At 47.8% G+C, this 23,679-nt stretch overlaps 1 protein-coding gene across 1 annotated transcript; it reads left to right on the top strand.

The window, feature by feature from the left end:
* The first annotated feature begins 8,505 nt into the window (after positions 1-8,505).
* LOC114225771 (keratin, type II cytoskeletal 73) lies at positions 8,506-18,309 on the top strand. Its single transcript, XM_028125523.2, has 9 exons — positions 8,506-8,952; positions 10,483-10,697; positions 11,526-11,586; positions 12,191-12,286; positions 13,022-13,186; positions 15,714-15,839; positions 16,231-16,451; positions 17,435-17,469; positions 18,053-18,309. The coding sequence occupies exons 1-9, from the start codon at positions 8,506-8,508 to the stop codon at positions 18,307-18,309; spliced, it is 1,623 nt and encodes a 540-aa protein (XP_027981324.2).
* Positions 18,310-23,679: the final 5,370 nt, after the last annotated feature.

The raw sequence follows: 23,679 nt of genomic DNA, 5'->3' as shown, positions 1-23,679 counted from the left end.
AGGGGGCAGTGGGAGCTCCAGAGTGTCCAGACCTCCAGTTGGGGATTCTGGAGACACAGGTTTTGGTGTGGAAAATGAGTCTAGTTCAATGATTAACCAGGGCTCCAGCTGAGGGCACAGAAACCTGAAGATTTCCCTCCCAGAGGCAAAATAAAATCTGGCCCTGATCTCATGGTGTCCATCAACCCGAGTATTTCACAGTGTACATACCTGCTCTGGTGGTACCCCACATTTTAATTTTTTCATTTTTTTGCAATTTGGAGGCAGGCTTCTGGGTGAAAACAAATTCTTTTTTTCCCGTACACCCGAAGGTGGGGGGCCCATAGGAAACCCCTTCCATGCAATCTCAGTGGGTCTACGGGGCCATCGGTCTCCTTGCCCATCTTACCCGGCATCCCCATAGTGCTTAGTCCACATCGTCCCCTTCTGTGGTACAAAAATCTCTTCTTTCATCTCAGTCCTGAAGTACAGGCATACACATACCCCCTCTTCTACTATCACTACCAGTTCTCAGTTATCCACCTTAATGGGTGTCGGTCATTATACTGATAATCGGCAACCTAGGTTTATCGAGGATTTGTTTTGATTTGATGATTTTCTAAAGCCCCATTCTGGGACATTAGGACACTCTGCCTCCTATAGATTCACAGACCCTGGGTACTTACCAAAGGGAGGAGTTGAGAGGAAGATCTATGGGGACCTGGAGGGTGTGGGCATGCCAGCCCAGACCCACCCCTTTCCCTGAGAAAGCCTGTGCGCATTATCACCTGGAGATAAATGTGACAGCAGCTGAGTTCATGTGTTTCCTCTTGCCCAGGGATGGGTATAAAAATATAACAGAAGCAAATATGTCTTAGGACCATACTCCAGGTAGAGTCCAGTTTAAAATACATACCCAGTGTGACCTGCTAGGCTAGAAGGGTGTGCGAGCCCTGGGCCCTACTATCTAAGGAGAAGATCTTGTAATCTATTTTTCCTTTTGAAGAGCTGCCTCCTTCTACCTTCCTATTCTTTGTCCCCCCACCCCCCCGCCCCCACCATATTTTCCAATAAACTTCATCAAAAACTCATTCATTTGGGAACTTTCAAAAATATGCACTACTCAGATGGGCCCTGAGTGTTGCTCTTCCCCAATCACCACCCTGCAACACACACATACACACATGCATGCTCACTCTCTCTCTTCCCCACACCCACCTACCTGTGCGGACTGAAGGGCATGTTATTTCTACTTCACTTTGGAAGGTGGGCAAAAATGACCCTTCTTTCCCCTCCTTATTGAAGAAGCTTCCGTTTTTAAGATAATTAACTGCAGGTCCTCCAACCTTGCTTGGCAGCCAAGCTGGTGTCATTACTGCCTAATTAAGGGATAATAGTCTTATCATTCTCGTTACAAGAATTATTATCAGGTAATGGCCAGCAGGTGTGAAGTGGGAAGCAGCAGCCTGGGGGCTCAGGTCACAAGGGCAACTCCACTGTTTTGTCTCCTGCTTTCCTCAGAAAGTAGTTCCCAGTGTAGCACCCCATGGAGTCCAGCAGTGTGAGATTGGGAGTACGGTCTCATTAGGTCCCTGTCTTGACTGCTGTTGGGAGTGCCGAAAGGAGAGACCATGGCCAGCCAGGGAGAGGATGGGCATAGCTTCTCATCTGAGCAAGCCCTGGGTTTCTAGAGAGGCGTTCATTCATCTGACAATCATTTATTGAGCACCTACTATGTGCTAGATTCTGTCCTTGACACTAATACAAAAAGATGGCCAAGACCTATATCTACAAGGCAAGAGAATGCACAGAGGACAGTATATAAGTGCTATCTAGGGGAAGTGCCTACTGGGGCAAGGGGCCGGACTAGCAGGAGGGGGAAAGTTTCCTTGAGGAAGAGCCCTCAAACTGAACCCTAAAACCTAAACGTTGAGGAGGAGTTAGCCAGGGGAGAGGGTTAGAAGTTCTATCTCCTGGTGATGGGAGCAGTGGCTTGGCACACGGTACGTCATCAATAAAAATTTGTTGAAGGACTGAAAAAGAGCTTGACAAGAGCTTGGCGCTTCAGGCTCTTTCCCGGAAGTGCAGTCTGGTGCAGCTGAGAGAGAGGTGTGGCAGGGAGAGGTTGATGAGGACCTCTGGGTAGAGTGACTAATTTGTTCTGTTTTCCCAGGACATTCCTGCTTTTTAAAACGGAGCATCCCATGTTCTGAGAACACACTTGGTCCCAGGAAACTGGGTCCTGCCGTTTCATTACCTCAAGCGATTTGGACTCCATCCCAACGTGTTTAACAGTAAAGTGATGCAGGGGCAAGAGTGTTTATCTACCAGACAGAGTGTGGCCTGAGCCTGCCAGTTGCCCTCCAATATCTTTTCTCCTCTTCTCCTACAGAAGTAGAAATTACCTATGAGCACACGGCCACCCACCGATGGGCAACATTTTCAAGGCTTCTTTACAAATAACTGTGGCTCAAACAAAATTCTGGACAACGGAATGTGAGTTGAAATCATAGCATGCTCCTGACTATGCCCTTAAAAGGCGGAGCCCCCGAGAGTGGGGTCGGTCTCTGAAGAAAAAAATGGTGAGGAAGTTTCAGAAACTATAAACTCAGGCCCTACCCCAAACCTTTTGAATAAGAATTGCAGGGTTGAGTTGTTTTAAAAAGATTTAAGGCAGTAGTAGTTAAGAGCATGGGCTCTACAGCAGGCTGCTTGACTTCCATTCCCAGTTTCCCGCTGTGTGCTCTTGTCCAGGTAACTTAACCTCTCTGTGTCTCAGTTTCTGTAAAAAGTGTCTGTTGATCTTGCAACATTTACCCAGCACTTAATTTGTGTCAGGTACTGTTCTGAGCACATTAACATGAAAAGAATATTTATTTGGCTTTTGTTGGGTATTTTATAAATGCCAATTAGATCCTGTTGGGTGAGAGTGTCAGTGAGATCTTTTACATCTTTGATGATTTTTTTCTCTAGTGGTTTTATCAATTATTGAGGGAGGAATATTGAAGTCGCTAACTTTAATTGTGGATTTGTCTATTTCTTCTTTTGATTCTATCAACTTTTGCTTCACGTATTTTGCAGGGCTTCCTAAGGTGACAAAGATGTTAGAATTGTCTGATGAATATTTTTTAAAGATTTTATGTATTTATTTGAGACAGAGCGTGAGTGAGAGCAAGAAAGAGAGAGATAATGTGGCATATACACATTAGCATTGTTATGTCTTCTTGGTGGATTGACCCTTTTACATTATATAATGTCTCTCTCTGTTTCATATATATACATATATTTTGCTCTGAAGGCTACTTTATCTGATGTTAATATAGCGAGTCCTATTTTCTTTTGATTAATATTTGCATGATATTATCTTTCTCTAACCTTTTACTTTCAACTTGCATATATTATTATATTTGAGGTGAGGTTTTTTTTTTGTAGATAGCATATAGTTGGCTAATGTTTTTTAATAAGCTCTGACAATCTCTGCCTTTTAACGGATGTATTTAGACTATATTTAATGTAATTATTAATATGTTAAGCCTTAAGTCTGTCATTTTATTTTTTTTTTGTTTCTCTTTGTTCTCTGTTTCTCATTTCTCTTTGTTTTCCTGCCTTCCTGTGGTTGCTTGAACATTTTTAAGAGTCCATTTTGATATATGTATAGTATCTTTGTATAGCATTTTTAGTGGTTGCTGTGGGTATGACCCATACACAACTCACAACAGTTTACTGTTGTCACCATTTGACCAGTGCAAGTGAAGAAACCCTAACTCTCTACATCCCTTTACCCCTCCTTCATGATATAATTTCTTAAATATTTCCCCTACATACATTTAGAATCACCCCAGTGTTATAATTTTTGCTTCGACAATTAAACATCATTTAGAAAATTCAGGAGGAGAGGGAAAGTCTATTATATTTACCCATATTTTTTTTATTACCATGTTCTTTCCTTCTTCCCAATGTTTCAAGATTTCTTCTTTTATCATGTCCTTTTGGTTTAGAGAACTTCTCACCATTCTTTTAAGGTAGGTCTGCTGGCAACAAATCCTTCCAATAGTTTTCATTCATCTAAGAGTGTTAGGGTTTCCCCTTCATTGCTGAAGGATCTTTTTGCTGGGTATAGGAAACCATGTTGACAGTTTTTGCTTTCAAACACTTGAAAAATACTGTGCCAGTCCCTTCTAACTTCCATGGTTTCTGATGAGGCTTTGGCTGCCCTTTGAAATCCTTTCCTTTATAGGTAGGGTATTGTTTCTCTTTTGCTGTTTTCACAATTTTAATTTATTCTTAGTTTTCAGAATTCTGACTGGGCTATATCTTGGTGTGGATTTTTTGGGGTTTATTCTGTTTGGATTTGTCGGCTTCTTGAATCTTTAGATTTATGTCCTTTGGGGAATTTTCAGTTCTTAGTTCTTTGAGTGCTTTTTCAGCCAGTCCTCTTTCTTCTCTCATGAAACTCCAATAACATGAATATAAGATTTTTTGTTATAGTTCCACAGGTCCCTGATGCTCAGGTCCTTCCTTCCTTCCCTCCTTCCCTCCCTCCCTCCCTCCTTCCCTTGCTTTCCTTTCTTTTCCTTTCCTTTCCTTTTCTTTTCTTTTTTCTTTTCTCTCCCTTCCTTCCTTCCTTCCTTCCTTCCTCCCTCCCTCCCTCCCTCCCTCCCTCTCTCTCTTTTTCTTTCTTTCTTTCTTTCTTTCTTTCTTTCTTTCTTTCTTTCTTTCTTTCTTTCTTTCTTTTCTTTCTTTCTTTCTTTCTTTCTTTCTTTCTTTCTTTCTTTCTTTCTTTCTTTCTTTCTTTCTTTCTTTCTTTCTTTCTTTTCGTTTTTCTCTCTGTTGTTCAGGCTGGGTAATTTCTGTTGTTCTATCTTATAGTTCAGAGTCTTTTCTCTGGCCCCTGTATTCTGCTGTTAACCTCATCCTTCGAGTTTTTTTACTTTGATTATTGTATTTATCAACTCTAAAACTTCCACTTGGTTCTTGATATTTTATTTCTTTGTTGAGATTTCTATTTTTCCATCTGCTTTGCATATTCTTATTACTGAAGCATTTTTATCATGGCTGCTTCAAAATATTCATAACGGGGTCCCTGGGTGGCTCAGTCAGTTAAGCATCTGCCTTTGTCTCAGGTCATGATCCCAGAGTCCTGGGATCGAGCCCTATGTCAGACTCCCTGCTCAGTCGGGAGCTTCTCCCTTCTTCTTCCTCTCCCTTTTGCCCCCCACCCTCCTTCCCCTGCTTGTGCTCTCTCTCTCTTTCTTGCTCTCACTCACTCTCTGTCTCAAATAAATACATAAAATCTTTAAAAAATATTCATCAGATAATTCTAACATCTTTGTCACCTTAGTGTTGGTGTCTGTTGATTGTCTTTTTTTCATTCAGTTTGAGATATTCCTTGTTCTTGATGTGACAAGTGATTTTTGATCAAAATCTTGACATTTTTGGTATTATGTTGTAAGACCTGGGTCTTATTAAGTCTTCTGTTTTAGCTTTCTTCTTCGGACATTGCCCCAACAGGGAAAAGGATTGGGTGACACCCTATTACTGCCAGGTGGGGGTGGAAGTCAGAGCTCCCCATGTGGTCCACTGGTGTTTGATGGATCTGAGACAATTGCCTGGTGGGGATGAAAGTCCCAGCTTCTGCCTTGGCCTTCCCTGGCATCACCCAGGGTGCCTCATTATAGTCTGGTGGGTCTAGGCCTCCTGCTCATCTTTTGCTGGAGTAGGTGGGGATGGGACCTCAGTGTTTTTTGTAATGTTTGGCTAGAGTGGTTACTGTCTATACGTTTTCTGTCTTTCTAGGCTTCCCCATTCCTGGATATTTGGCTAGAAAGTTTAGACTTCTGTAGGGCTTCTGAAAAATCTGTACCCTTCCAGGCTATTGCTTTCTTCTGTTCCAAGTCTGGGATATATGAAACAAATAGGAAACCCAAGGAACTCACCACCATGTTGTTCCTTGTCTTCAAAGATCCCTAGGCAGTTTGACTTTTTCTCTCCACCTTTCAGAGTCTTCTTATGTTTGCTTTATATATAATACGTGGGTTCTTAGTTGCAGTAAGTAGAATAGTGTTCACGCTATTTCTTCTGCTAAAGCAGCGTCAGAAGAAGGGGAAAATATGTCTCCTCCATCTTCCTGGATGACAAGTACTAAATATTCTTTTACAACATGATTTTATTGTCTTTGCGGGTGGTGGGAGGTTGGTTTTCTGCCTCCTGTGTGCTGAACCCATCAGAGATGCTTGCCTAGAGGCCTGAGCAAAGGCTAATGGCAGCACTGGCCCTCTGTGGGAAATGGGGCTGACTTAGCAACTGGGTGAAGATCAGATAAGGTTTCAGCTGGCATTGAGTTTCCCCTGGCAATAGCAGTGGCAGGATGTGAAATATAAGTGGCCCACTTAGGGGAATTTTTAAAGACAGATACTAAGGATCTTGTCCTTCGAGGGAATGATTTCAAGGGACATCAAAGAATCTTTTGTCCCTCCATGATTTCCTGAGAGTCCCTCCCTCCTGTGGTTCTGGGCAGTGAAGAGGGAGGATAGGGTGTGGGTCTTGTCCTTAGGAGCCTTTCTGGCTGTTGGGAAAGATTGGCACACACCTGAAACACATGTGGAAACACTGAGTTAGAGCAAAAAATAGGTACACTTTGAGGAGGCTGGCCAAAGAGGAGAGTTGGATTGAGATGTGACCAGAGATGTTTCCCTGGGGTGCCCATTATGGCAAGTTCACAAGGAAGAAGGGCCAGGGTGGGAGAAGGGTAGTGAAGGCCATGCTGAATGAGGGCTGGCTATGCATTAGCACTCATACAACCGCACTGCAGAGTCAGCATTCACAGTGTGACCACTGGCTGTCAGCCCCTAGGGAGTGATCTCAAGGCCTGTGACAACAGTCTGTAGTTTTGCTGAGACATGGGTCTGAATCATGTCTACCCTGACACTGGTGTGCTGAAAGGAGTCAATTAGGGAGTGATTCTGGCTGGAACACTCTGCATCCTCATCACAACACAGTGTTGTGGGTCTTCACTCATCATGCCTTATGAAGAAATTGCAAAGGGCTAAAACCTTTGTGCCCAGTGAAAAAAAAATGGAAAAGATTGCCAAATGCTATTGCTGGTGGTGAAATTGAGACCATCTAAGAAAATGATTATTCTTAACTAGAAAATAGCTGTTTGTATAAAAAGAACAGGGGAGGTTGAATTTGGCAATTGCTTGGTTTTACAGTAGAGGCATAATACTGGTGTATTATAATACCTAATACAGAACAGGGCTATAATCTCTGGACATAAATAGAAAAGTGGGATTGGCAAATTTCATTCAAGCACTCTGGTGAAAAAATTGCATTTTTGTGAAGGCTATTATATACTGTGTATATATTTGGGATTTGGGAACTGTGAAGTGCTTGGGTCACATACTTTGGTGTTGATAAGGCTCTAATGAAATACAAGTGTCTGTTCTCCCTCCTAGAATTGTGAGCTAGGCTTCTATCTTATTAATTTATGACCTCAGAGCCTAGCACACTTCCTGGGAGAGTCCGCCTTTAGCAGAAGACTATTAAGATGAATGAATGGGTAGGTCAGTGGACAGATGGGCAGACAGATGGACAAATACGGCCTTCATAGCTATGTATGTGGGGTCAGAAGACCAGCCCAGAGAACCTCAAAGCTAAGGCCTTCGTTTTGTTAGGTGTTTGCATCCTCTGGGATTCAAACAAAAAAAGGGCTCATGAAATGTTTGCTATCCTCAGCTATCTGAGCCTGTTTTCTCATTTGTGAAATGTGGATTAGCATACTCCTCCCCAGGCTGACTGAGTGGATGAAGCGAGCTTTAGTGTGCAAGGAGATCTTTTAATGCTGTAAAGTGCTGTACTAGTGTCAGCTACCATGAATGGTGGCAATGCCATTATTTCAAGGTCAAGGGTGAGGTGGGGTGTGAGAGTACAGGAACAAAGAAGTTGGTGTGTGCAGGGCAGCCTGGCTGCATAGGGGAGCAGAAGATCTGCCTGGAAGGGCACAACAGAGGCCCTGGATTCCTGTCTCTAGCAGCCCTGGGAAGCCAGGCCACAGAGTCTTTCCCTAACCACATAAAAGCAGTTCAGCCAAGGTCCCTGATCTGATGCTGGTAGAGTCCTGAGATCTCTCACAGATGAGACTGTCAATTAAAGGTCTTCCTCTGCACCCCTGCAATCCAGCCTCCCCCCTCCCTGAGGAAGGGCAATTGAGGCTGTGACAAACCTCTCCGCCAAGATCTTTCTAGGGATAATTTGGTCAGGCTAATTATCCCATGTTAATTAGATAAGACTCAAATTACATGAGCAAGCCTTGCAAGCCCAGCACTTTGGGAGTTTTCAAGTTATTTACCTCGTGTCTCTGATTTTGCTGGGAGAAAATGATTTCTTGCTCCTGGGCAAACTAAACCCACAAATTAGGGCAGTGGCTCCCTCCTGAGCCCTATAAAGGGGGAGCCTGAGATTGTAGGCTGGTGAATTGCATCTCAGCCAAGGGTTAGCATCTTATTCCATCTCTCTGGCCTTTCCAGCATGAGCCGCCAATTCACCTACAAGTCGGGAGCTGCCACCAAGGGGGGCTTCAGCGGCTGCTCAGCAGTGTTCTCAGGGGGCAGCTCGTCCTCCTACCGGGCAGGGGGCAAAGGGTTCAGTGGTGGCTTTGGAAGCCGGAGTCTCTACAGCCTGGGGGGAACCCGGAGCATCTCCCTCAACATGGCCAGTGGCAGCGGGCGGGCAGGGGGCTATGGGTTTGGTCGAGGCCGGGCCAGTGGCTTTGCTGGCAGCATGTTTGGCAGTGTGGCCCTGGGGCCCGTGTGTCCGTCTGTGTGCCCTCCAGGGGGCATCCACCAGGTCACCATCAACAAGAACCTCCTGGCCCCCCTCAACGTGGAGCTGGACCCGGAGATCCAGAAAGTGCGCACCCAGGAGCGGGAGCAGATCAAGGCGCTGAACAATAAATTTGCCTCCTTCATTGACAAGGTGGGACTTTTTGGAGCAAGCCAAGCATAGAGCCCTTTCCTTCCTCTACCTTCACTGCCCTCAGGGGGCTCCCTGTCTGAACCAGAGGAAGGCAGGACACTCACTCCCCAGGATGCAGACGCAGTGAGGACAGAGCAGGGAAGAACTGGACAAACCTGAAATCAGTGCTGAGGGGTTGGGGGTGTGGGGGGTCAGAGGGGCAGGAGGAGCCAGGGAGTTTGGTTTGGGAAGGTTTCCAGGAGGTCGGGGAAGTGGCCTCAAAGTTGAGAAGTAGGAGAGTAACAGTTTATGAAACTAGGAAGCCGGACAAAGGAGAGCTCCATGGCAGCCTGGAATATCTATAAAGCCATGGAGACCCAGTTTCTCCTCTCATGGGACCCAGACCAGCTCAGATTCTGGTTGAAAGACAAACTCATAGCCTATAATACACCCAATGTATAAGGTGAGGCAGATGGGGATCAGCGATGCACTAGAGCTGTGGTCCTCAAAAGAGCTCCCTGAACCAGCAGCATTAGGATCACCTGGGCACTTGTAGAAATGCACATTTTCAGACCCCGCCTCATACTGAATTGTAAGCTCTGACAGTGAGACCCAGGAGCCCCCAGGTGATGCTGATACCCACTTGAGTTTGAGAACCTCAAGGAAAAAAAGGGTAGCAGGGCCTTGGGAAATAGAAACTTCCTGAACGCAGGGGAGCAGGGGAAGCTCACCGGGGTGACAGTGAGTAGGGTGGCAGCACATGAATAGGAGTTCACTGGATGGAGGTGGGGAAAGGAAGCCTAGGGAGAGGGAGTCATCCCATGTATCATGGTAGACTTGTCCAGAGAATGGGGAGAACTTGGCTTTGCGAGAGAGTCAGGTGAGTGGTAGAGGAGGGGAAGGAAGGGGTGGGCACATTTCGAAGAGCACAGGAGGAATTTGGATTCGATCCCGCCGGGGATGGGGAGCCACCAGAGCACTTTGAGCAAGGGAATGGTATGGTATTTGCAGGCTGCAACTTGAGACTGCTGGTTCTTCCCCTGGAGAAATGCTCCGAGATCAGAGAATTGGACATGAATGCAACAGAGGAAGGCCCAAGATCCCCAGTCAGCTGAGTGCTTGCCTCTGGTGGGGCTGAGAGCTGACATGATGGAGGAGACAGAGAGGAGGCAGAGCATAGGCCAGGCCACCAGGCCCTGAGCAGGGGCGCCCAAGAGTGTGAAGGCCAGAGCAGGCCAGCTTACGTGTCTAAGGACTTGCCTTAAAGAGGTGGCCCGTGCTGCCCGTGGATACTGGTTCAGGCAGATTTAGACAGGTACAGAGGAGACAGGCCTGGCTAGTGGGAAATGAAGATGATGAGGCCCTGCCCGATCTTTGGGGCTGCCTCCAGAAAGAGAACCTCAGTCAGACAAAGGGCCCTGGGTGGGGCAAGGCTGTGAGGGACATTTCCTAAGGGCTGAGGCTTACCCTTTAAGCTAATGTAGCACAGGACCACACTGCCACTGTCCAGGAAAGGAAACCACACAGTTTCTCTATTGATTTGGGTCCCAGGTGCGGTTCCTGGAGCAGCAGAACCAGGTGCTGGAGACCAAGTGGGAGCTGCTGCAGCAGCTGGACCTGAACAACTGCAAGAACAACCTGGAGCCCATCCTCGAGGGCTACATCAGCAACCTGCGGAAGCAGCTGGAGACGCTGTCCGGGGACAGGGTGCGGCTGGACTCGGAGCTGAGGAGCATGCGGGACGTGGTGGAGGACTACAAGAGGAGGTGAGCGGGACCCCACACCTACAGGCTGGCTGGCCTGCCAGCGCTGGGCTTTCCCTGCAGGCCATGGGACACTTGCCTCTGGCCTCAGGGGCACTGAGCTCGGGTGAGAGTGGCCCATCCCGAGTTCCCCTAGCCGGGCAAGATGAGGGCCCTCTCTGGGTGGCCAGGCAGTCCGGACAGTGGAGAGTCAGCCTCTCAGGCAGTGACAGGGCTGTCCTGGCAAGTGGCCACCTCCTTGGCGTGCTCCCTCCTGCTCCCCACTGGAGAGAGCCTCCCAGCAACTAAGCTTGCTCAGTGGGTCCCCAAGTTCCAAGGAACCACCGTCCCCCTGCCTCAACCCATCAGGGCAGGGAGTTGGAGTTTCTCTCATCTCCCTCAGGTCATGGACATTTGGGCCATGCCCCCTCTTCCTGTCCCAGGGGATAGTTCTGACTTCCTTAAGACTCATGCTTCGAGATGGGGTGAAGTTATTAACAGGGGTGTCAGGCAGCTGGAGTCACACAAGGATCAGGGCTAAAAGGGGAAGCAGCATGTTCCTGTGATTTGGATACTTAACGGGAGGAGGAAGAACCTACTTACTCTCCAGGTATTGGGGAAATCCAGACCCCAAATCTTCTGGTCCCTTGGCCCGGGAGGGAGTTGCTTGCAAACCCTGTCTATAGCACTGGCTAAGTAGTCCTTGTGAGTTGGACAGATCTGCAAAGATATAGAATAATACCTGCTATATGAGACATAGTGCGGGCACCTCTTTTTCTGCTTTCATGATGAGCCTGCACACACACACACACACACACACACCCCTTGCTCACTGCAACGCTTCCCCTGCAGGTATGAGGAGGAAATTAACAGGCGCACAACTGCCGAGAATGAATTTGTGGTGCTCAAGAAGGTGAGGAGGGGGTGAATATCCCTCAGTCACCCAGACGCTGGAGTGTGGAGGGCAGAGAGGAGACTGAGGTCTGTGCTTCTTGTAGAATGACCCAGAGCTGAAGTGCCCAAGGAAAATGGAGGGATGTACTGCTTGGGACATCTTGGGACACCTTGATGTTTACCTAGAATATATCACCTTGTCCACTTTGTATATTTGGTGTGAGTGGCAGGAGCCCATGTTGTGTCCGCTTTGGCTTGGGAAACAGGACATGCTTTGAGAGGGGCTGCAGGTTTACCTTCCAACTCTGCCCGTCTCTGACAAAGCTATGTGGCTGTCCTGGGCTCCGACTGCTGAATGACCCCCGTGTGGGAGATAGCACTCCCTCCTAAGCCCTCTCTTTGAGAAGTAGAGGCAGTAACAAGATTCCATTTTGGATGGGGTGCAGAGGAGTTCCAGAGGCTCACAGCAAGTCTTGGGTGGAAGTCATGTTCCTGCTCTCTGGGTCTTGACTCCATTCCCTGGGGGCAGCTCACGAGTGTTGGTGCTCGGATGCCAGTTCCTGGGAGAGCCCCTGTCTGAGCTTGAAGAATGGCGATGTCAGGGGGTGTCTGGATTCCTTTAGGATGTGGATGCAGCTTACATGAGCAAGGTGGAACTGCAGGCCAAGGTGGATGCCCTGGATGGAGAAATCAAGTTCTTCAAATGCCTGTATGAAGGGGTAAGGCTCCATCCCCTAGTCCTATCCCCAGCTCTGTCTTCTGGAAGGACAGACATATGAATGAGTAGTTGGTTATTCATTCCTTAGTAACTTTAGGAGCCCAGGGGATCTCCAGCATTTGGATGCTGGGGGCCATGTTGATCAAAGGAAAGGGTGACATCTATCCTGGTGCGTCCAAATGATGTGTGCCATCAGTCCCAGCCTGGCCTCCAGATGTCCTGGTCTCACTTCCTTCAGGAAGCCATGGGTCCTTACGGGGTTCCCACTGGTCTTCAGCCAAGGATATTCTCATTTCTGCCTGTCTTCTCCCTGCCACTTGGGTGTCTCCCTGGGTCTTGAGCAGGAATCTCCAGGGACAGAAGTAGGGAGTCTTCCAACCCTTTCTACTGCCTCTGACCATCTGGCTTCAAGCCGGAACCTGTTGGCTAAGCATATGTGGGCTCCTGTGTCCTTAGTGTCTCTTGTGTGGCGGCCAGGCTGTTTTCCCACTACTACTACTACTTCCTCTACTCCTGTCTCAAGTGACAGACAGCTTGGCTGTTTTCTTCCTGAGCTGCTTCAAACTCATTCAACAGTTTTCAGATGTGGTATTGAAACATCAGTGGGTGACTTTGGGGAATGAAGCTTGCATCTATTTAGGAGGGCCTAAGGGATCTCCTGCTAGGAAAGGGCCATCACCTTGGCATCTTCTTCTGCCCACAAAAGGCATTTCATGTTTCTTTTTTTCCCGTGTAGGAGATTGCTCAGATCCAGTCCCACATCAGTGACACGTCTGTCATCCTATCCATGGACAACAACCGGAACCTAGACCTGGACAGCATCATTGCTGAGGTCCGTGCCCAGTATGAGGATATCGCCCTGAAGAGCAAGGCCGAGGCCGAGGCGCTGTACCAGACCAAGGTGGGCTGCACACCTCCCCTGAGCCCATGGCCCACCATGTCCCACACATTTGATGGGAACACAGAACTGTCCCGGGTGCTGGGGAAAGCCCAAAAGGAGGAGAAGATGAAGCTCTTAGACTGATCCACTTAGACTGGGGCAGCCATGGAAGGACACTTACAGCCAAGTGCAAATGAATGTGGCATAGACAGAGTCCTGGATGCTGAGGAGAAAAAGGTTAGGGGACCAGGTGGGGCAGGTCAGGGCTGACTTCCTGGAGGCAGAGGGTTTTGAACTGAGTCTGAGAGGGAGAGAAACATGGGTGGTTAGCATCTCAACTCCCTCATTAATTGCAATAAATTAGGGGGTCTCTTGAGTGTGATCTGAGATCAGGTAATTCCTACCTTTCATTCAAGTCCAACTGCAAGGATAAAGGGGGAGTATGAGTCCCTTAGATCTTAACTCCTCTAATGGGTCATGGGTGGGGAAGTGATTCTTTAGATAATTTGGTTTCTCAGATCAAGATGGCAACTTCCTAATTGTTTCATGCTGTTTATCGGGTTCCTTCTCAGTGGAGAGTCACACACTTGAGGACTTATCTTGTCCCTCCCTCTGCCTCCTTGCCACCATAGGGACAGAAAGATGTGGCCAGCAGGGGTGAGAGGAAGGAGGCTTTCAAGGCCCAGATAACAACACAAGCCAGGGCTCCTTGATAAAAGTTTAAACCCAAGTCTCTAGTCCCCACAGCCCTACACGTGATTGCTGCAAGCCAGTGTCAGGGACGGCCATGTGGCCCAGCCACTCTGGATTGTCTGTGGCCAGTGCTTAACCCCAGGTTCCTTCCAGAAGGGTTAGGCAGGTCTGCACAGACATGGTTTTTGGATCATTTGCTGTTTGGGGTTATCCACACCTGCACTTCTCCATCTGGAGGTAAGCACTGATTGACCAGAGTTTCATTAGTGTAGTTCTAACAACAGAATTATGAGGTCTTATTATTATCCCGTTCCCCTTTCAAAGATGAAGAAACCAGGGCTCAGGGAGTGTTAGTAACTTGCCAAGATCACTTAGTTGGTAAGTGATGGAGCTGGATTTGAATCTAGATCACTGACTGCCAATTCCAGTGTTTAGACAGAAGATCAGGACACGACTCTGGTAAGAAGTGTTTAATAGTGAGGATTTGGGGTGGGCTGGGAGTGGAATGGAGAAGGATGCTCACCTGTTTGCCTCAAAAGGAGACTGCTTGGTGTCAGAACTGGGGAAGTTAGTGCCTCCTTCTCTGTCAGTGTGTAGGGAGAGCCATCCTGCACACACAGCTTTGCAAAGGAGCAGAAAAAGACTACCAGTCCCGCCCCCCGTGTTTATCGTCCCAAGATTAGCACCAAAGATAAAACACAGGAGCATAGTGAGAATCCACTGCCTTCCAGGGGACCTGGCACCTTTAAGAGGAATCTTGAACCTAGGGCCTTGTTAGGGTCAGATATGACAGCTTGCACCAGGGACAGAGAGAGGCAGTGCACAGCCACCAGAGTTCTGAATGTCACACTTTTCCAAGTTCCTCTTAAGACAGATTCTGGGGTAGAACTAAAATATTCTCTTTGACTATTCACTGGATGGCATCAAAGGCAGGAGTGATCCTGAAACTAGCAGATGATCTCAAATTCATGGCTAGCAGTGTTGGGGAATAGCAGAACCTGCCACCACATCACACACACACACACACACACACACACACACACACACACACACAATGTTCCTCATGCTGGGAAAGACTTCCAGTAGCCTGGAGCCCAGCTGAGCTGTGAAGGAGAGGAAGTCACAGAGAAGACAGGTCCCTGCCATCCAGTCATGCTAAGTCTGATGGGGAAAACACAGAAAGGTGTGCTTGTAATACAGTGTGGTAAGATCTATGGACTGGAGTGCCAGGAGCTATGGAAATAGAAGTACACCCAACTGGGAGATCAAGGCAGGCCTCCTGGAGGAAGTGACTCTGCCCTGGCTGAGTTGGAACTAGCTAAGGAAAAAGGTGAAATGGGTGGGGAAGGGTTTACCAGGGGGAGGTAGCGGTTGGTGCAAAGACTCAGAGACTTGAGAGCACAGGGACGTTTAGGGAACATGGAACTGTTTGGCACAGGTGTAGAGACAAGTAGATGAAGGTGAGGCAGTGAAAAAGGAGTCTGGGGAGACTGGTGGATGCCAAACCTCAAAGCACCTTGATGCCATGCTCGTAGTTTGATTTTGACCTTGACTTTGAAGGGCTATGGGTAGAGGAGCATCATAATCGGAGCTGAGTATTATAAAGTTGGAGCGAGGAGAGTAGAAGGCTTTGAACAGTTCTTATGGCCAAATCTAGCCATCAGTGAGATGACTGTGCTTAAGGCAAACAAATAAATCCAGTGAGCAGATGGTTGAGTGGGAGGCTGTTGGTAGGCCTGGTGAGGTTGGGGACCCCCATCCACCTGTCACACTCTGAATACAAAGGCACAGTCTGCCAGTTTGAACTCAGCCAGGCCCTGAGTCAAGGTCTCTGCTTTGCTCCCTCTTCCCCTAGTTCCAGGAGCTCCAGCTAGTGGCCGGCAGGCATGGAGATGACCTCAAACACACCAAGAACGAGATCTCTGAACTGACTCGGCTTATCCAAAGGCTACGCTCAGAGATTGAGAGTGTGAAGAAGCAGGTAAGGGAGGCTTGGGTGGTCCTGGCTCATTTCCCAAGGGAAGAGTGAACTGCTTATCACATATAACTCCCCTGGGCTCCTCTCTTATTCTTGGTTCTCCATCTCAGAACCCACTTTCTCAATTGGACCCCCTGGTCTCATCCCCCACACTCACCTCCCATCTAAAGTCTGGAACAATTGGAAGGGTCTTTTCAGAAAGCCAAGCAGCTGAGAATAACAAGCCTCCCTGACCCATGTTGACAGGACTCCTTCACCATGGATGTGGCTTTGCTGTAGGAAGTGGGGCCAGACAGAGGAGGGTCCGACCATAGTGAGCTCATTGGGGTGAGGGGTGAAGGGAGGCCCAGAGGGCCCTAGAGCTCAGGGGAAAATGCTACCTTCTGACCCTCAGTGCTCCAACCTGGAGACGGCCATCGCCGATGCCGAGCAGCGGGGCGACTGTGCCCTGAAGGACGCCCGGGCCAAGCTGGACGAGCTGGAGGCTGCCCTGCACCAGGCCAAGGAGGAGCTGGCTCGGATGCTGCGCGAGTACCAGGAGCTCATGAGCACGAAGCTGGCCCTAGACGTGGAGATCGCCACCTACCGCAAGCTGCTGGAGGGCGAGGAGTGCAGGTGAGTGGTGGGAAGGCTCTTAGAATGTTAGAACTGGAAGAACTTTTGGAATCTTCTGACTCAGTTTTTCAAAGTGTGGGAGAGGTTGCTGGACAGTCTGGAGATACTTTTCAGGTCACAAACAAACATAGCTTTAAACAGCATCTGGTCAGTTAGTGAGACAGCGATATCCTTTACAGTTCTCCTGTGACTTCCCAGACTACGACAGGGAGAAAGTCTCAGTGTGGTGCTGTTGTGTCTTTAACATCGCCCGGACCCTTGCAAATATCCCTATTAATAAAGAGACAGTAGATCCCAGGTTCAGAGCCTCTGGCAGACAATAATATCTAGCCAAAAATTTTCAAATTGCTTTATTTTCATTATATTTATTTTTATTGCTGCTTTTTTTTTTTCTTTTTTTGTCAGGTAGTGTTGGCTATTTACCCTGGTGATATAAAACTTCTTTTTAGGAAAAATGCATTTTTTGTTATAAAAGACATAGCCAATGAAAAGTACTAAATATATAACAGTGTGAGTTGTACATGTTCATAGCAATAATCAGACAGGTGTACTTGAAGCACTGGTGTGTGAAAAACCTTGATCTGCTTGAGCATCCCTGTATCACTGAGACTCACAGGGGAGAAGTTACTGGTCCTAAAATCAGACAGTTCCTTAATGGCAACCGATGCTAATATTTCCACACTTGTATTTATTCCGGTACTAACCTCGCAGGAATGAAGAAATGGGATAAAGAGAAACCCAGAGGAGGGACCCTGAGGGGTGTTGTTGTTGGGGGCCCCCGGTTTGCAAGTTGGCACATCTCTGAAGTGGGAAGAGTAGCCTTGGGGGCGAGTGGTACCGAGCCTGCAGGTACACCGAGGCCGGCTGGCCGGCTGGAGGGGCTTGTGGGGGCTGGGCTAGGCTGGCTGCTGACTTCAAGCTGTGGTGTGGGGAACTCGGATTCCACGCACTGGAGATTCACCTACACTTTTCTCTCCGTACAGGATGTCTGGAGAATACACCAACTCCGTGAGCATCTGTGAGTATTTCACACCTCTGAGGGTATATTTGTAGTCCATCAGTGGATATGAAGTAAGTGGGTGCCTACCGCCAGGCCCCCATGGAACAGCCTGGGCTCTGCCTGGTAGATCACTATGGTCACCATCGCCTTACTTCTGAGACCTCTTCCTCTGTAGCGTTCCTGCTGCCAACTTCCCATCATATTCTGATATTTCACAGGGGCCCCTTCCCCAGAAATCTCACCCATGCTGGGATGAAATTCCCAGTCCACCCTCTTCTGTCTCCCTGACGCTGGCTTTCCTGCATGACGGAGGCCGTGAGCTTCCTGAGTCCATCTCCGCACTGAGAGTGGAGACCTGCACCCAGACCCGCGGCGCAGCACCTGTGCTAATGTTGGCCAGATCCTGTGGGATCTGGGCTATTTTTTCTAGAGCTTGAGCTGCTCAGGCATTGAGCATATGCCACTAGAGTCCATAGTTGATGTGAAGTGTTTGCTTAAGAGGGAGACATCTATGCTAGTTGCAGCTGGGACACTGGAGGGGACTTGGGGTTACCCCTGTCCGGGGACATACACTTATCACTCCTCCCTGCATCCCCCACAGCGGTCATCAGCAGCACCATGGCGGGGACCACGGGCACCGGGGCCAGCTTTGGTTTCAGCGGCGCTGGCACCTACAGTTACCGGCCCAGCTCTGTCTTGGGGGGCTACGGCATGCTGTCGGGGGGCTGTGTCACTGGCAGTGGGAACTGCAGTCCCCACGGGGAGGCCAAAACCAGGCTGGGGAGTGTAAGTGAGTTCAAGGACCCCCAGGGGAAGGCCTCCGCTCTGAGCTCCACTGCCAAGAAAACCACAAGATAAAGGGAAAGTCCATTTCTCTGCCGTCCACCTCACCCGGCTCTTCCTCCGGACTCCTTCTCCAGGAAACTCCTGTCTCACATTTCTCCTGGTCTCCTTCTTGCTTTCCTTTGCCACTGACATTTCCTCTCTTCCACTCTTGCCTTAGTCTTTCTGAATCTAGAATCAGGATTCTAGCCCATCCTTCTGCCTCCGTACTAAGAGACCCCCTAACTCAGCACCCCCTTCCTGAAGCATTGCCAACAATGATGGCCCGGACCTTGCCCTGGCCTGCACTCTTCCCCCAGAGGAAGGTTTCTCTCAGCCGTGACCCCCTCCATGCCCTGGCTTACGTCATTTGGCCACACACTCCGTGAGCTCATGAGATTACAGGTCCACCGACAGACACACAAGGACTGTCTCCTGTTACAGCAAGCCCGAGTCAGGCGAAACACCAGGTTATAGCTTATATCTTGTGCAGCCCCTGCATGTATAGAGAGTTGGGAATAGCCCTGGGGATGGTCCCACCCGTGAAGGGATTTATGCCCTCAATCTCTGAGTTCTTGTCCTTGTTTAGGCCCTCCCTCCCTGCTCCCCACGTCTCACCAATAAACTTTATAAAACTCATGCAGGACCAGGCTGCTCCTCTCTCCCAAGGGAATCCCCATCTCAGGACACATCTCTTCCATATGTGGAGGTCAATGTCCTGGAGCCTGGAGCGTCGAGGTCCGGCGTGTTCCACAGAGCCCCAAAGTGTCTTTTAATCTGAGGGCAAGAGATCCTTACATGGACCGCAGGATCCCACTGGGTTTTTTGAGACTCGGGATTCATCTCTGACTGCTATCTCCTGCAGATGCACCTTTGAGTCATGCTTTACTCAGGCCAATGCTCCAATGAGCGGGCGGTCTTTAACAGCGTGCAGATTATGGGCAGGGAGAGCGAGGCAACACTTGTCTGTGGCAGGATTTAAAACTGGTCCAGAGGCAGCAGAGAGCCAGCTCTGAAAGCCTGGGGCTCAAGTTACAGCTAGTCCCTATTCTCTGGGAAAAGGCCAAAGTAGCGTCTCTTTAAAGTAATGAGCCATTGCCCCTTGGTCTTTGGTGAAGTGAATGTCTATGAGCGTGGGTTGTGTTGAAGCGTGGCTGTCTCTGCAACACACACCGCCCAGCCTCCAAAACACTCTCGTGCTGAGAGATGTCTACCAGGTGCCAAGGCCGTGGTGATGCAGTCAGGACGCAAAGAGCCAGGGAGAGTCCAGCACCCATTCAGGCTGGGACTCACAGGTGCTTCTGAACAGGGTCACTGTGGAGCCAGGGCATCTTAGAGTTCAAGTCAATGGCTTTGAATTCAGGTTCAGGCTCTGCAACCAACTGGGGGTCAAGAGCAAAGCAAAGCTCTCAAGACGTTCGCGTCTCATTTCTTCAGCTATAAATAGGCAGACTAATCACCTGTGGATTATCATTAGGCCAACATGAGGTGACACAAACACGTCTTGTACAATTCCTGGCACAAAGTTCATACTTAATAAATGTCAGTGGAAACAGAATCTTGTCCTCAAATCTCTTCAAAAACTTGACTAAATCTGTTCACTTAAAAGAGGTGTTTAGTCATGAAAAGTTGCTCAACATCGTCCGGCATCAGGGAAATCCAAATCAAAACCTCAATAAGATACCACCTCACACCAGTCAGAATGGCTAAAATTAACAGTCAGGAAACGACAGATGATGGCAGGGATGTGGAGGAAGGGGAACCCTCCTACACTGTTGGTGGGAATGCAAGCTGGTGCAACCACTCTGGAAAACAGTATGGAGGTTCCTCAGAAAGTTGAAAATAGAGCTACCTGATGACCCAGCAATTGCACTACTGGGTATTTACCCCAAAGATATAAATGTAGGGATCTGAAGGGGTACATGCACCCCAATATTTATAGCAACAATGTCCACAATAGCCAAACTGTGGAAAGAGCCAAGATGTCCATCGACAGATGAATGGATAAAGAAGATGTGGTATATATACACAATGGAATATTATGCAACCATCAAAAGGGATGAGATCTTGCCATTTGCAACAACGTGGATGGAACTGGAGGGTGTTATGCTGATAACAATAAGTCAATCAGAGAAAGACATGTATCATATGACCTCACTGATATGAGGAATTCTTAATCTCAGGAAACAAACTGAGGGTTGCCAGAGTGGGCGTGGGGTGGGAGGGATGGGGTGGCTGGGTGATAGACATTGGGGAGGGTATGTGATATGGTGAGTGCTGTGAATTGTGCAAGACTGTTGAATCACAAATCTGTACCTCTGAAACAAATAATGCAATATATGTTAAGGAGAAAAAGAAGAAGAAGAAGATAGCAGGAGGGGAAGAATAAAGGGGAGTAAATCGGAGGGGGAGACGAACCATGAGAGACGATGGGCTCTGAAAAACAAACTGAGGGTTCTAGAGGGGAGGGGGGTGGGGGGATGGGCTAGCCTGGTGATGGGTATTAAAGAGGGCACATTCTGCGTGGAGCACTGGGTGTTATGCACAAACAATGAATCATGGAACACTACATCAAAAACTAATGATGTAATGTATGGTGATTAACATAACAATAAAAAATTTAAAGTAAGGAAAAAAAAAAGAGGTGTTTAGTGCTGGTAAAGCAATTCACAAGCTCCAAACTTTAAGGACACCATCTCATAAACTATTTGCCAGTTTATTTATTGCCCAAAGGAGAATTGGCTGGCAGAATAACTCGTTTTAGGGAATATATTCTCAGGGTCAGTAAAGAAATTGTGGTCAGGTCGCTGAATACTTACTGAATATCTAGCATGTGTCTGGCATGCATTAGTGTTTGGCATACAGGGATATGCAAACCTGATTCATGCCCAGTTGGTTATGCATCTGACTCTTGATCTCAGCTCGTCTTTTTTTTTTTTAAAGATTTTTTTATTTATTTGACGGAGAGAGATACAGTGAGAGAGGGAACACAAGAAGGGGGAGCGGCAGACAGAGGGAGAAGCAGGCTCCCCGCTGAGCAGGGAGCCCGATGTGGGGCTCGATCCCAGGACCCTGGGATCATGACCTGAGCTGAAGGCAGACGCTTAATGACTGAGCCACCCAGGTGCCCTCAGCTCGTCTTGATCTCAGGGTCTTGATCTCAGCGTCGTAAGTTCAAGCCCCGAGTTGGGCTCCATGCTGGGTGTGGAGCCTATTTAAAAAAATAATCTGCTATGGAGCTGGGATTTTATGCTGTAGTGTTCACGGGAGAAGCCAACACCTTGGGTGTCAGATGGACCCAGGCTGGAGTCTTCCTCTGCCACTCACTAACTTCTCGACTTCAGCAAAATACTTCTGCTTCATGAGCCTCAGATTCTTCATCTGTAAAAAGTTAATAATAGAAGTTCCTTCATAAAGTTGTCATGAGAATTAAATTTAACAAAAGAATGCGTGCGAATTATTTAATTCAGTACCTGCTGTGTAGTATGTGCTCAAGATAGTTGCTATTATATCATTGTTACTATTAACTCTCTTAGTATTACTAGGATAGACTATTCTTTCAAAAAGCCTAAGTGAGACGTGAAATAGAGGTTTAATAGCCATCAGATTATTTGACGAACAGGAACTCAAGAGAAAAAGCATTGGCTATTAAGAGATACTTCTACCATCCGACTTCTGTGCTTGGATCCAGAATATTAACACTGACGGCCTCAAAGGACAAACCCTGAAGTCTGAGTGGCTTAACTTAACACAACAGAGGTTCACTTCTCACTCACAGTCCACGGTGGATCTGGGCAGCTCTCCCATGTGGCTCTCCCAGCGGGTGTCTCACAGACCTACGTGCTTCTGGCTCGTAGCCCTGCCACATGGGACATATGGCCTTCAAGGTTACTGGGACAGGGGAAAAGAGAGATGAAGGAGACACATGGGCTGCTAACTGCCTCATCCCACACATCACATCCCACACTGCCTCACACACATCAATGCCACTCACATTTAACTGGCCGACATGACCCCAAGTCCCAACCAATCCTCACAGGAGGTTGGGAAATAAGGAGGAGAGTGGGGATGCTTGATAGGCACTGGAAGTCTCTGGCACAACCTTCCTCAGTGTAGATTCCCAGCATCGGTCACCAGCCCAAGAATTCTTTCCCCTTGAGCAGTGCTGGGATGGATGGTGCTGGCACAGGTGCACCAGCCCGAGCAAACAACCTGCCTTTGGCTTTGACAATGTAACGCTGGGCACATTGCCATAAGCCAGATCTGGCCGTACACCACAGTAATTATATTTTGTGCACCTTCATGTTTTTAAGGAGATATTGTAAATCTGTTTGGATTTTGGAAATGTTAATCTATCTAATGGTGAAATAGAAAGAACTTGTTCTGTGTCTCTTAAAGCACATTCCTTGAAACCCTGGTTCTTATAAGATATTTGGCCAAAAAGAGGGCTCTATGGTCAAACAAAGATTTGGGAAACCCTGGATTTTTTTTTTTTTACAAGAACAACACTTTATTTCTGATTCTAGAATCAGCCTACCTCCCCTTGCTTCTCTAGTTGTTTTTTAAATAACTCACCTATAGAAACACTATATGCTCATATGAGAAAATTCAGAAATATTAAAAAGTAGAAAAAAACCCTTATTTTTTAATAATCTCACTCCCCAGTCACTGTCTTTTGGAAAGCACTGAGTTTTGTAGCATCCTTTGGTGCAGCTTTCCTAAGTGATCCAAAAGTGATGGATTTAAAAAGTCCTGCAGTATGATGCCTGCTTCATCTTTTTTTTTTTTTTAACCTAACAGGGAATCCATCGCCACACTTTTTTCTTACATGATACCTATTAATCTCCTAAGAAGCAGTGTTCAGGGCAAATGAAAGCCAGTTTCAGCACAACATGTTTGCAAATCCTTGCTTAGAGGAGCCATCCGTCCATCCTTTGTTGTTGAGTTCTGGTTTCAAAGGGTGATGTTTGTAGCTTTGTCTCCTAATCCAGGGGTTGCTTTCACCCAGAACTAATGGCGGAGGTAGTCACGGAGCCCAAAATGACACAGTAAGCTGCTGTCAGAAGCAGTTGCCAGGAGAAGCCCTCCTCCCAGGCCTCAGCCACCTTTTGATCTGCCCACATCCCCACACATCCGATGCCTCTGAAACCTGGACGTGCCACTTTGGTCTCTCCATAATCTGTAAGAAAGGTGAGCCTGGCGGTTCAGGAATTCCTGATTCATCCAGCCAGTCAACCCCTCACAGGAAGATAAGAAAATGTCATCCTCCCTGTTCCCTGACCCTGGGCAGAAGTGGCTTGGTTCCAGAGGCAAATTCTTAAGAACTTTCCAGAAAAAAGGAGACTTCAAAGCCTCTCTTTGAAAGGCAATCCTATATAAGCTTCTCCTGCTTCAATTTAAATACTT

The sequence above is a fragment of the Eumetopias jubatus genome, unplaced genomic scaffold, assembly GCF_037043125.1.
Source record: "Eumetopias jubatus isolate StellerSeaLion01/CBP00866 unplaced genomic scaffold, mEumJub1_p1.0 scaffold_8, whole genome shotgun sequence".
Lineage (NCBI taxonomy): Eukaryota > Metazoa > Chordata > Mammalia > Carnivora > Otariidae > Eumetopias > Eumetopias jubatus.
This window is presented reverse-complemented; position numbering and strand designations above follow the sequence as displayed.

Bases quoted from the DNA above. Each gene is read 5' to 3' on its own strand.
- LOC114225771 (XM_028125523.2), top strand. From the start codon at position 8,506: ATGAGCCGCCAATTCACCTACAAGTCGGGAGCTGCCACCAAGGGGGGC. The intron at 15,840-16,230 runs GTAAGGGAGGCT...TCTGACCCTCAG, and splicing joins TTGAGAGTGTGAAGAAGCAG to TGCTCCAACCTGGAGACGGC. The intron at 16,452-17,434 runs GTGAGTGGTGGG...CTCTCCGTACAG, and splicing joins CTGGAGGGCGAGGAGTGCAG to GATGTCTGGAGAATACACCA.